This window comes from Drosophila gunungcola, chromosome 3R, assembly GCF_025200985.1.
Source record: "Drosophila gunungcola strain Sukarami chromosome 3R, Dgunungcola_SK_2, whole genome shotgun sequence".
NCBI lineage: Eukaryota > Metazoa > Arthropoda > Insecta > Diptera > Drosophilidae > Drosophila > Drosophila gunungcola.
In genome coordinates this window covers 5,230,854-5,243,886 of record NC_069139.1, presented here as the reverse complement: position 1 = coordinate 5,243,886, position 13,033 = coordinate 5,230,854, and the positions used below count along the sequence as shown (strand labels likewise).

General features: G+C 40.4%; 1 protein-coding gene across 4 annotated transcripts; it reads right to left on the bottom strand.

Annotated features, from left to right (window-relative positions):
• Positions 1-61: 61 nt before the first annotated feature.
• LOC128264216 (mediator of RNA polymerase II transcription subunit 15) lies at positions 62-12,560 on the bottom strand. Of its 4 annotated transcripts, none has more exons than XM_052999681.1 (8): positions 12,484-12,560; positions 10,416-10,607; positions 4,463-4,585; positions 3,179-3,312; positions 2,718-3,122; positions 1,817-2,227; positions 1,045-1,200; positions 62-971 (listed from the first exon to the last, which is right to left on the bottom strand). In XM_052999681.1, the coding sequence occupies exons 2-8, from the start codon at positions 10,456-10,458 to the stop codon at positions 558-560; spliced, it is 1,686 nt and encodes a 561-aa protein (XP_052855641.1). In that variant the 5' UTR covers positions 10,459-10,607; positions 12,484-12,560; the 3' UTR covers positions 62-557. The 4 variants fall into 4 exon arrangements, with proteins under 4 accessions (XP_052855641.1, XP_052855596.1, XP_052855698.1 ...); XM_052999636.1 differs by having other exon boundaries at positions 12,481-12,548; XM_052999738.1 differs by having other exon boundaries at positions 12,394-12,532.
• Positions 12,561-13,033: the final 473 nt, after the last annotated feature.

Here is a 13,033-nt window from a genome sequence, read left to right as displayed (position 1 = left end):
TGTTGTTCTTGGGGTTAGCAGCCGAAACAGATATAGCAAATTGCTGTAATTTAAATATTAATTTCTTGGAGCAAAATATGTTTATTTGTCGAGAAATACTTGTACAATAAATAAATATGGTAGAACGTAATAATATAACCTCCGCGTTGGGGCTAAACTAGAGATTATCCACCTAAGGGTCTACGAAAAGATTACATCTACATAAACAGAGAAAAAATCATAACAGTATCAGTTCCCTAGTGTCCACAATTTTTTAGTCAAAATAATCTTAATCATATCAGGCGAACACTTTAGCCTACTGATATGAAGAAAATTATTTTGATTGCTATAACATAATTTCAAAGCGCATCAAATAGCGCTAAATTCATCTGAATAAAATCCGAATCGGCGACCAATTTCGGGGATATTTTTTCTCTGTCAAGATGGGGATGAGACTATAGAAACCCGTTGACTTGAGCAAGGGACTTGACTACGTACGGCTAACCGACCAGAGACGCTCGATCGTGAACACTTAACCTAGATCTCAGATAACGTTGGGTTGGGCCCCCAGATGGAGCCTAGTTGGACAGCTGCTGCTCTCCCTCCGCTGGCACCACATGCTCATGGTCCTCCTTGGGCAGGCTGCGCTGCTGCTCCTCCACCTCCGCCGCCCGCTTGGCCTGCTCCTGCCGCCTGGCCACGCCCTCCATCGACTCCCGCAGCGAGTCGATGTCCAGAGCGTTCTCGTCCTTGTCGCCATCCTGCTCCTGCCGCTGGCCGCCGGCGAACTTGGAGAAGTAGGTGAGCGACTTCATCAGCTGGTAGCTCTTCGAGATGGGTATGTTCGAGTCGTAGACGCTGGTGCTGGAGCTGCAGTCCACGTAGAACCACCAGTTGCACTTGAGGATCGTCTGGTCGAAGAGGGTGTTCTCCGGGCAGAGGAACGACTTCCGCACCATGCCGTCGTCGGTGAGGGCGCACACATGGAAGACCTTGAGGGAAAAAGGTGAGATTAATAAAATTAAAAACAAATTTCACAAAGTACATATAATCTGAATAACATACCATGCATCCCAGTTCGGTGTCGGCGTAAAGACCTGGAAAGTGCTTTTGCTTTGCACAGGAGAAACTCGTCGGTGGCAGGTCCACTTTGGATTTGAAGTTGTCGTCGAAGTTCTTGTCGTAGCCCACGGGGTAGTATTCCTTGGGTGCGTTCATGACCTACAAAAAAAAAAGATTAAGATTAAGAGTAGCGTAGTTCCCATAAAAGCTCAACATTAATAATCTCTATAATCATAATTAATAAAGCTTTTAAAATTATTACGTATCCGCCACGTTGTGCCTTTTGTGAATTTATTAATTTAAGTTCGAATTCATATATACTTTGTTTAGGCTAGGAATTTCATAACAAATGAAGTCTCAACTAAGTTGGCGGTGTCTCACCATTTCACGCATTTGTTTTGAATTCATAGTTATGTTTCGTGTGTAAGGAAATACATGAAATGGTGTTTATGCACTCTCGTATTTCCCCATTTCATTAAATTATTGTATGAAATGGCTATCGCATAAACACAGTAATAGAAAGGATAAGAATTGTTTTAATATATATTACAGATCAAAAATACCTTCCACACATTAGTAAACTTTTTTCAAAATATTACGCATACAGCCCGTTGTGCACTTTTGGTTTGGTGGAAATTAGTTTCTTAAAGCAGTCTTACTGCTAAAATTAATTAATTATTAAATCTTTTTAAAATATTACATACATATGATTTTAAATGATTTGGATCACATATGTTTATCAAAATAACAGCCCAACTCCAAACAAAACACCCACCTTGGACACCTTGTGCTCGGCCAGCGACTTCTGTGGTCGCGGCGTACTTGTTGTCGTTGTGGTCGTCGTAGTCGTAGTTCTCACTGTGGAGGTGCGCATGAACTCCTCCCGCAGTTTGGCCGCCAACTGAGCCCGGTGCTCGGCCTTCAGCTGCTGCTCCCGGACGTAGATGGCGTGCTTAATGGTGTCCACTGTGACGTTGGCAGCAGCAGCCAGTTCCTCAACGGTCACGTCCTTCAGGTCGAACTTGGGCTCCTCGAACTGCAGGTAGTTTGGATGACTGGCCACCGTCCGGTGCTCCTTGCCCACGTTGGCGATCCGGGCGATGGATTGGGGCATCGCTTGGAACACGGGCACGGCCACGGGCTGCGACACCACCGGATTGTCCACGTGGAAGGTACGGTTCGAGTGCTGTCCAAAATAGGGAGGATAAATGTTATTAGCAGAAACCGAAAAAAATATTAAAATTCATTGCACTATACCATTTATACCATTAAAGAAGTAATACAATAATGCATATCCCTTTAAACACGATTGCCCGGAATTTAGAAAAGATTTAAATGGGTACTTGTTGGTAGTACAATAAAGAATATAAAGGTATACAAAATAATTTTTATAAGCCTTTCAAAAAATCGCTTTAAGTTTAACAACGTAGTTTTAGTCGTTTGTGCGTAACAGTAGGCAATATATTTGATTTTATGGTTACCAATAATACTTGTAAATAAACAAAAACATCTATCAATAATTAGTTTTAAAGTTTTTTTTACATTTATACTTCTATTTTAAATAAATACGATTATTTGTTTTATTTTGCTATTGTAATTCCAACCAACCGAATAGTACTCTTTAGCCATAATTAATCGCCTGAAAATCCATAAATCCCTAAGTCATAGAAACTCACCGGCTTTTCGATGGCACTTATCAGCTTGTTGTTGATACTGACCCTTGGCTCCGGGGTGTCCACGGCCACCCGTCGCTCCGCCGTAGTGGGAGCCGGAGCGGAGGCCTGAGTGGCGGCCACTTGCTTCTGGGGAATGGGTCGGAAGGCGGGAACTCCCAATGGCAATGGACGAGCCTCGGTCATGAGCTGTTGCTGTTGCTGCTGCTGCTGCTGTTGTTGCTGCTGTAGTAGCAACAATTGTTGCTTCAGTTTTAGTTGCTGTTGCAACTGCTGCTGTTGCAGTTTCTGCTGCTGCAGTTGCAGTTGCTGCTGCTGTTGCACCTGTTGCAGGTTGAAGGGCGCTGCTCCGGTGGACCGTGAACTTATACGCTTGTCGGGCAAAGGGTGTTGCACTGGTTGATTGACCTACCGGAAGAAGGTGATGTAAGTATTATGGCTTTATTAACATTAATGAACCTCACCTGCTGCTGGGTGGAGGGAAGTACGCCCACCAAATCCGGAGGAGCTCCGTTCTTGTAGCTGATGGCCCGCCGGCGGTCAGGCTCCGTGTTACCCAGCGATTCCGGGAAACCCAGCTCGTCGCCCAGACTGAAACCTGCAATGGGCAAGGGTTTTGGGTTAGGTCGGGCCCACAACGGCCCCATCAATCACTTCAATCGTGGCCGAGGGTTGGGCAATGATGTGTTAATTAATGGCTTTTGTTTTACCCTTCACGTGCCTATGGTAAGGGTCTTATCGAAGTCTTAAATCTACACGGTTTGTATGTACACAGGGCCTATTATAATCCATTAGGAAAAGGTCGGTGAATATTAGCCAAATTCGCTTTGTAAACATTTTTTATGTACGTAATCAAGTAAAACAACTTTTATCATTTTACTACAATTTAAAAACGCTATAGACCTGTGCAAAAACCAATTGAATGTTTGGATTTATTGAGATGAAGGCCCCAGCAGCTCGTTAAATTATCATTAAGTTCAGATTTAATTGGTGTTAATAATATACATTTAATCTACGAAAAATATGTTTTCAGTTTTACGTATAGAAATGTAATATTTTTTTTGTATGTATTTATTTTTATAGTGATTCTTAATCTTGAATTTTGTTGCAAATTTTTTGTTACGTTTTAGAACGAGTTTAATATTTGTTTCATATACCTTCTTAAACTGTCTAATATGTCCATCTCTAAAATATTTTTAAAATTAATTTAAAAATGTAAGTCATTGTTTTATTTGATATGATACATATATCTTAAAGTTTCGTAATTAATAGTAACTCATTTGTATCGTTATGCTTCGGATCTTTTTGTGTTGCCCAAAGTCCAAAGACCTTCTGGAGCCAGATCTAGCTTTAATATGAGCAACCCCTCGTTATACGCCCATGGCAATTGAACTACAGGTCAATCCTCAGGTCGTTTTCTTGGTCTGCCTCTTCGTCTCAGGCGCTCCACTTTATCTTTCAGTATCGAGCTCAAGTCATTGGCTGCTATATGTTGCTACCACTGACATTGGCATTAATGCATAATGACTTACTTAATCGCTATTCGCGGTGCGTTTGAGTTCAGATCGAGTTCGATTACTTGACCAATTAGTTGCACTTGAAAATTGGGGGACTGAGAGCCTTGGAAACACTACGTACTCGACATTCACCTTGAACTATTTCGATGCCTTATGTACACTGAGAGAATGGGGGATGGAGGATGATACGGGGCGGTGCAAATGGGGTGACAGAACAGTTGAGAGATTTACCTAAACCGAAATGGGCCTTTAGGCCACCCAAATTTCGTACACGAAACAGTCCAGACTTTTTGAAGTTACAATCGAGTATGAACCCGAAATCGGACGATAAAACACACGTCCCGCAAGCCAATCCTATAAATAAAGAATAGAAAAAGCAAACACAGAATAGGATAGATTTTTCGTATAATACAAGAGTAATGTTTAAAATTAGTACAATAAGGGATTAATACTGATTTTGAGTTTGTTTTTCATGATTTTTTTTGGGGAATGAAATGGGGAAGGACGGGAAAGCTTCTGTGTTGTTTTCTCTATGCAACATTTAACCGTAACCAAAAACTAAGCTTATAAAAGATTAGTAACCAACAGTATGGTGTTTTTGCTGTGTTAAAGTGGGTGGGGCTTTAAAATCTGGCATGTGTTAGATCACATTTCGTCGTTGGCATAAATTAATAAAATAAATTTTACCACTGTCAAGCATGAAGTTTTATAACAAAAACCGGCGCAAAGTTTTAATTTTATCCCGCATCCAATCAAATTGCGTAGCGGATGTCTTGATTGATGTGCGGATTGCCCGCTTAAATCTCACGTACACATCTGCCTCGGCTGGTGGAATCCGAGGTATGTGTGCTTTTATTATCTGCCATCTGCCAACTCGGGGTGTGACCGCAGAATGACCCACTTTGGAGCAGAGAAGATGGCCCAATCCGACCGCAAGACATACGAGCAATAAAACCAGGCCGCCAGCATTCTCCCACCGATCTCAACGTGGCCATAATCGATTAACGATGCCGTGAGCAGACCCATTATGGACCGACAAACACCACTTCCTTGTGAGCGGGTAAACACAAACCAATTGAAACCCAAGCCCATAAGTGCCATAGGTTACGCATTAGCCGGAGTTAGCCAAGATTTATAGAGAGCAACCCCGTTGACCTGAACCAAGTTGCAGACTTCAATCCAAATTGCGCGTCTTGGGTTCAAATTAAATTGTTAGCATGTCAAGTGGGACATGTAATACGTGTTTCGAATGAGTTCTTTCAAAATACCCCTCCACTCGGCGTGTCGTGCATCCATATTCATAGAGCAGCATTTGAAACCGATTCTAAGGCGGCTAATGGCGGGCCATTATGTGCGAGTGGCACATGTTGCCAATTGTGGTAATCGCTTTAGATGCTACACTTGACAAAAAAATAATGAAAATTGGACATAATTTATTGTTAGATGATTGGGAACTGTGATTTAAGGTATCTTACTTACATCATTTCAATGAAATAAATGAATTAATTGGTAATTAAATTTATGGAAGTTAGTACCAAAATTATTTCATTAATTAATATTTCATTGAAATGGTTAAATCAACAGAGTGAATTGTTATATTTTTCCTTACTTTAACCTACTGTGTAAAAATAGCTTTTGACTAGAAAATTTATACAGACTTTAAGTATAAATATGAGTACTCAAGTTTTTGTGACCAGAAGTTAATTAATTCGAAACTCTTTCGAAATCAAGAACATGTTTAATTGTTTTGTATGTTAAGCAAAGTCCAAAAGGCCGCGATTAAGGCCGTTTTTTTGACAGTGCAGAGCCGCTACGGGTCGGATCGGAGTCCGGTCCAACAGTTTGGCTTGTGGGTTCAAGGAAAATGGAGCTGGTTTTATAACCGCCCGCCTAATGGAGTGTCAGCATGGCAAGGCAACGTGTGGTCATCTCCCATCTCCGTAGGATCAGAGTGCGCACCCGATGTGGTCACTTCCTCGTCTTTGTCATCGTCATCATCATCATCATCAGGTACACCACTCCATTACTCAAAGCCCACAATCGATTATCCCTGCTCCCTCCGAACGGTAGATAATCGAACTTTTACTTGCAAATTTGCATTACGCATTCGCCGTGTGGGCGAGCAGTTATTTTAATTGTGCCTGCAAATGGCCTGCACGGCGACAAATTGGAGAAGGGAAAACGGCAATTAGCTAGGGAAAACTTGGCAAATAACACGGCATGCCGGAGAGCAATATGAAATATGAAATTTGCTTCGAATTGTCAGTGGGGGGGTTTATCCAGCGACATTTGCAGCTAGTCACAGGCGATCGACAAGCGCTTTCTCTCATCTCGGGTATGAAATGCGGGTTGCGGTGGGCTGACGACTTGTCGTGGCTACCCGGCATCAAGTGGTCAAATAGAAATTCAAAACTAAACAAATAATGAGGCATAAATATGCACGTGGGGCAGTGTCGGATGGTCGGCAAAGGCCAGGCAATGTTTAGTTACTTTCCTCAAAGTCTATATCCCGCTTCCCCTGATCGGTAAGCCTCATCTAGTTAGCACCTCTGCCCGCGAAAGTGGGTCATCTGGTCTCAAAAAAATTTTGATATTAATTGCTCAGTCGAATGCTAAGACAGAAATCGAAACCGAATCTGAAACAGAAACTGAAACAGCAACTGAAACTGAAACCGAAACCGAAACTGAAACAGAAACTGGCTGGCCAAGCTCAGCGTTAATTCAATTTGATGATCTCCCCTGGCCGACGCAAATGCAAATATCGTGTATAAATTATCAAACATCTGCCGTCCTAGGCCGTCCATTCATTATGGCCGAACCTTAACCCAAACCTTTGAGACAACGCCTCTTTAAGTGGTTTCCCTTTTTATATTCTGCACTCATATTTTAAGGCTTTAAGCATTCCATTGTTGGCAAAACGTTTTACGGTCAATCTTTTTATCTCATTGTCAATGATTTTTTTTCGCGAAGGCTCTTTGGGCGACAACCTTTCCCTTTTTTTTCGCTGACTGTGCGAAACTTTCCATTTCTCCTTGATTTACTAGGCAGGCCCAGTAATAATTTTTGTTCTCATTGTAAATGGTAGACGAAAAGCAATTACATTGTTGATTGAGTTTTACGAGCTGCCAATGACCTTGCCATGGTGTTTTAAGTAAGTGATATAAAATGAGGAGACTGGCTTGAATTGACTTGTATCCAAAGATTGACTATTACAGCTTGTTCTATTCCATGAGTGGGAAAATCAAAGTGTAATTTCGAGGATTTTACGATCTGCCCATGACCTTGCCCCTGTGACTCGAATAAGCAATCCGAATGAAACCATTATCGCACGGCTTCGGGGGAGATTGTTTCGGTTTGGATTGTCCAAATGGGCTTCAAAGTGTCAGCCCCAAAACACGGCTTGCTAATCCCCCTTTGCCGGTTAATTATGTTAATTGAACGATGGTCTTGACAGTGAGCGATAGACCCAACAAAAGAGCCCCGACTGACAAAACTTTTGACAAAGCCACTTCAAGCCATCGAATTAAATTGCAATTTGATCATGTGTGTGTGTGTGGGCCAAACAATCGTCTGCTCAAAAAGGTGTGGAATGGAATGCAAGACTTTGGATGCCCAGAGATCGGTGCAGCATCGCCGAGATGAAGGTCTTACGTGAGCGGGTTGCGTGCTCGGAAATAATGAACCAGCACACTTGACAGCGCAAGAGAAACACTGTTTATACTATGTGAAGATGGTCCCAAACAATAGAAGCGATAATCATGCCTTAATTTATTCCTAATTGCGAACAAAACGAAACAAAAAATCTGAATTGGGAAACTCAAAAAGGGAAAGGACACGACCCTTGTGTGGGAATAAACACAACCGGAAGCCTCTTCATGCACTGCTAAAAATTACTTCAAGTTCGAGCTTAACAATTTCAACAACTATATTTTAGACTTAACTTTTAAATCATTGATATTTTATTTGGAAAAAATATGCTATACACAAATAAAAGGAATAAAATAGGAAGTATTTATCTTTATAATTCAATAGTTAAAGTTGTTTCAGTTTTGTATGTAGTACTTAAGAAATGGCACAACCATTTAACATTTAAACAAACATAATTAATTTTTGATAAGTATTTGTTAAGCGTATGCCACAAAACTTTAATCCCACGCGAATTTTCAGTAATATTAAAGTAGCTCTTAAACAATATTACATACTTATGGCAACTTGTACTTTTTCGACCATGTAAGCGCGCAAAATGTGTAAGATTTTGACACTACCCAGATGAAATTGCAATATGCCTAGTACAAAGTAGAAAGCGCCTTCAACATGTTTATGTCTTAACAAATTAATACAAAATATGTGCTTTAGAATTTATGGGATATTTTTTTCCCCGGTGCACAGATGCCTGTTTGCCTTTCACTTTGCAAAATACCAGCCCGAAGAGCCTTTTACTGATTGACCAATGGTATGACAATGCAATTTCTTTCTTTTTTTATATTTCCCAGTACTTTTGGCCCCTTCGGCAGATGCAGCAATGCATTTCAGCAGGGCTCCAAGGTTTATTCAAGAAAAACATTCGTTGGCGTCAGCTAATTGCCGTTGAAAGTATGTACATTTTGCCAAAAACCATTTATATTATTTTACGTTTGCTTGCCAGACGGGGCGTACACTCACTAACATATTGGCTATTAGCTGTCACTTTTGGCCAGGATGGGTCGTCTTCACACTATGCTGTCAAGTGTTTTAGGCCAGAAGTATTGCATAAAGCTCTCAGACATCGGTTCGAATGTGGGTTATATAAAAACACAAAAAGAGCAACAGCATCAGAAACAACTGAAGATGCCTCCAAAGCGCTGCGTCATTGGCCACAAAACAGATATTGAGTTCGAGCCAAACACGAGCGAAATGAGAAAACACCAAAGAGAAACATCGCTGGCCAGCGCACCCCAATAAGTTGGGGTACAAATCGGCGTTATATTGATGAATCATGGCCCACGATTGCCGGACGCTGTTCGCTGAGTTTTATGAAGCCATCAATGGGAATATCAAAAGATTTGGGCAGGGCAATGTCGGTACATATTTGGGCGATGTGTGTAAGCATCAGTTCCTGCTGCCCATGGATCGTTTCTTTTTGGCCAAGCAAAGGTCAGCAAACACACCATTAACTTTATGCAAATTGGGCAGCGAAAATTGTCGGAATTAACACCCGGCAATCGACGACTATTGCTCTGATCTTGACCGATATTCTGGCCTAGGACCGGTCGTTACCATATCGAGGGGAGATTGGAACATCGTAACACTCAGTCAAATAAAACAGGCGGAATTGTAGTGCGAAGGCTATGCGGGGCTAATTTATGTCTGCAAATTTGCAAATTGATTAATTGGCGAATGGTCGGTAAATGGATAACAGTAACAGTCTGCCCTAAATGGAGCCACCTTCAAGCCAGACACACACATGTACACACACGTGTATCTGTTCTTAATGAGCTGCACATTACTTCAGGTCAAGAATGCTCCATGGGCACCGTGACTAACACAAAACCAATCCGGTTTCTTCGGCAAGGTTTTGCATTAGGCGAACAGATTGGGGCGCAGACAATGAACCAAAACTGAATCCATATAAAAAGCGATGCCAATAAACTGCAACCGCTGATCGGTGGCTAAATATGCATAAACAAATACATAGATAAGATTGCTTAAATAGCTATTTGCCTTTTGTTTTGCACTTTTTACATGAATTGGATTTTTTTGGAGTTTTAATTGATGTTCAAGTCATCATGTCTAGATCTGGACTACTATTCAAGATAATTGACTATTTTTTTCGGCGCGCTTTTGGGTGAACGATTGGTCAATTATTGGCCACTGAATTTGGCCAACTTCCAAGAGAATCATCTTGGCCGGCAACCTGTTTTGGATCTGCAGTCTAGTATTACAGCATATCCAGGTGTCATAAGACTCTCCATAAAAGATAACGGCTGTCTCGAGTCAAACGACTTAAGACACAAACTCGAATCCAAGAAAAGTTCGTCGCCTAAGTCATTTGTTTTTCAGCCTGCTGCCAACCCGAATTAAATAATTGTTATCCGACACCCGTGAAAAGCAATTAAAGCCCGACCACAACAGCAACAACAACAAAAGAAACGGCAATTATTCCGAAAAATTCAAAACGGGAAAAATGAAAACTGCATTTACTTACTTGCCGCCTGCATGATCAGAAAGCCAATCACAAAAAAGTTCATTTTTGCCACTTTTTTTTCTCGTTCGAATTTTGCTTGAAAATTTCTTTCTTCGGAAATTACGATGATTAGTTATTTTCGTCGGATGCGTGTAGTTTATTTTAACGATTTTCCTTGCACGCTTGTTCACTCACTTGGGGGGAAAATGAAAACTAAGGAAAACACAATAAACTTTTATTATTGTTGTGTTCGCGACTCGTGCCGCAGATCGGAAGCGGATAGTTGATTTAATTAAATTTAATGAACTTATTATTTTTATCAATTATTTCAGCATTGCGGTTGGACGAAAGAAAAGCAAAGCGCGTAAATTGAACGAAAATACAGAAAAAAATATATAAAAACCAAAATAAAACCGGTAGACACAAGAAACGCAAATGACCGGAGTAAACACTCTCACTCTCTCTTTCGGCGGTAAAAGTGAAGATGGGCGGACGGAGGCGGTGACGCGACTGAGATGCGCCGATAATCGCGCTGCGCTACGCGTGCGTAGGCGCCGGCAGTGGCGGTGGCAGCGGCGTTGGCAGTGGCGGTAGAGGTGGCAGTGGCGGTGGCAGAGGCAGCTTTGGCCTGGAACGCTATATTTCCACATTTACCAAGAAAAACCTAAGTTAAGTAAAATGTAAATACCGTCTCTAACCAATAATGTATATAATATAATTTAATCTACAACATTGATTTTATTTAATTTATTTGTTTTTTTTTCTAAGCTTGCATTTTTTCCAGCTAGGTAAGATTTATTTTTATTTTTTATTTCATTTCAAAGTGACAGAAATAATCGAATTGTATAAATGCACCAAAAATTTAATAAATTGGTTTACAAATTGTTGCATTTAACCGAATAAATCTGAATTGCTATGTACTATTTATAAGAGAGTTTTCGGTAATCGTTTTTTAAATTTGAGCATTTTTCTATAATAAACTTTAACCACATGCATTTGAAACTATAAAAATTTCCGCGTTAATTTTACCAAATTGCATAGGAATAAAAAATTCAACCAAAAGTGTAGCTTAGGTAATTTAAACGGTTAGGCTTCTAATAATCATTAAGCTTTGTAAAGATATTGTTCTTCAATTTTAATTTAGGTAAAGTTTACGTGAGAGTAAGTCATAAAAGTTTGCAGTTTGGATTACATTACGTTTTAATTAATTTTTAAAGTTTGCAATTCGAAATACAACTATTTCCGCTTGAGTTTTTTATTAAAAGCTAATTTCGCAAATTAAACGTATACGTAATCCAAAGCCTAACTAAATTTGAATTTTGGTTTAAATAGAAAGTACAACTAATAATAATTATTTTCAAATTCTGGCGGGTCAATTAAAATTAAACAATTTCGTAAGCCGCTGTATTTGATCAAATTTCATGAAAAAGCTAATTAAAAGTAAGACGTATGCGTAATAAAATGTCTTGTCTCGTTATAAATTTTCGACTGAATCTCTGGTGATTTATTTGGCGACACATCCAGCGGTATTACCGTCTGGCGGCACATGGCTCCTTCGCTGCTCTCTTGAGCATAACAACAACTTTCCAATTGCCAGCGCCAGCGCTTTGGTTTGTTGGTCAGCGCTCCATAATTTCCTCGACTGACTGTCTTTTTCGTCTATTGTCACTGCCAACTTAAGGCGGCTGCGCACATGCCAACTACACTGCCACGCCCCCAAAAACCAAAACACAGCACAAAAACAATAACAACAACAACAACACGGCGACGGCACGTTCAACGGCAATAACAACTAAAACAACAACAGTTCTGCCTCGTTTTGAAACTGGCAGCATAGGTAAAAGTTGTTTTCGATACGCTTTAATTTCGTTAGCTCTTTTGACCGCGTTAATTTTTTGCCCGAAATTAGCGCAAAAACACACACACCCGAAAACATTTAGCACTGCCCTAATCAATGTTAAGCCGAATTATGCACTCGATTTAATTTTGTAATTTTTACCGCACAGCCCAAATGGGTCTAGTGATATTGCCTTAGCTCCACAAAATATTTGGCCTGTATTGCCAAAGCGAAACGTTAGCGACTTACAACCTGCGGATAACGCGATCACCTGGCCAGGTGCGAAACTTAACTTGTTGCTCTGGCGCGCGGCCAACGACTGAAAGCCGAATCACAAACTGAAACTTAAGCGGTATCCGAAACCGAATCGAAGTTGCTATTGCGGTAAGCCGAAGAAACTCTAAACAAACGTTGGGACCCGCTCTTTTGCTCTCTCCACTTGTTGGGCAGCACTGGCCGAGTGGATAACGGTAAACGATATAGCCGATAGACAATTCGGAAATATGTAATTTAAAATAACATGTTTAGACTTTCTTCAGTTTAGATGATAAACACAAACGATATATTTGGTTATTGCAATTTACAAACACAAATGATCGAATAATATATTAAGAATTCTAACACTTCTGTACATATGTATATTAGGATCGAAAAAAAAAAAAGTAAGAATTTAGTTAAATTTTCTAAAAAAAAATATTAAGGTCCTTTTTGAAATATATTCGTTTTGGGGTCAACATTTATCACTCATACGCAATGTTGCTTTGCATCACTTTATTTATTCTTGGCCAACTATTTTAACCTA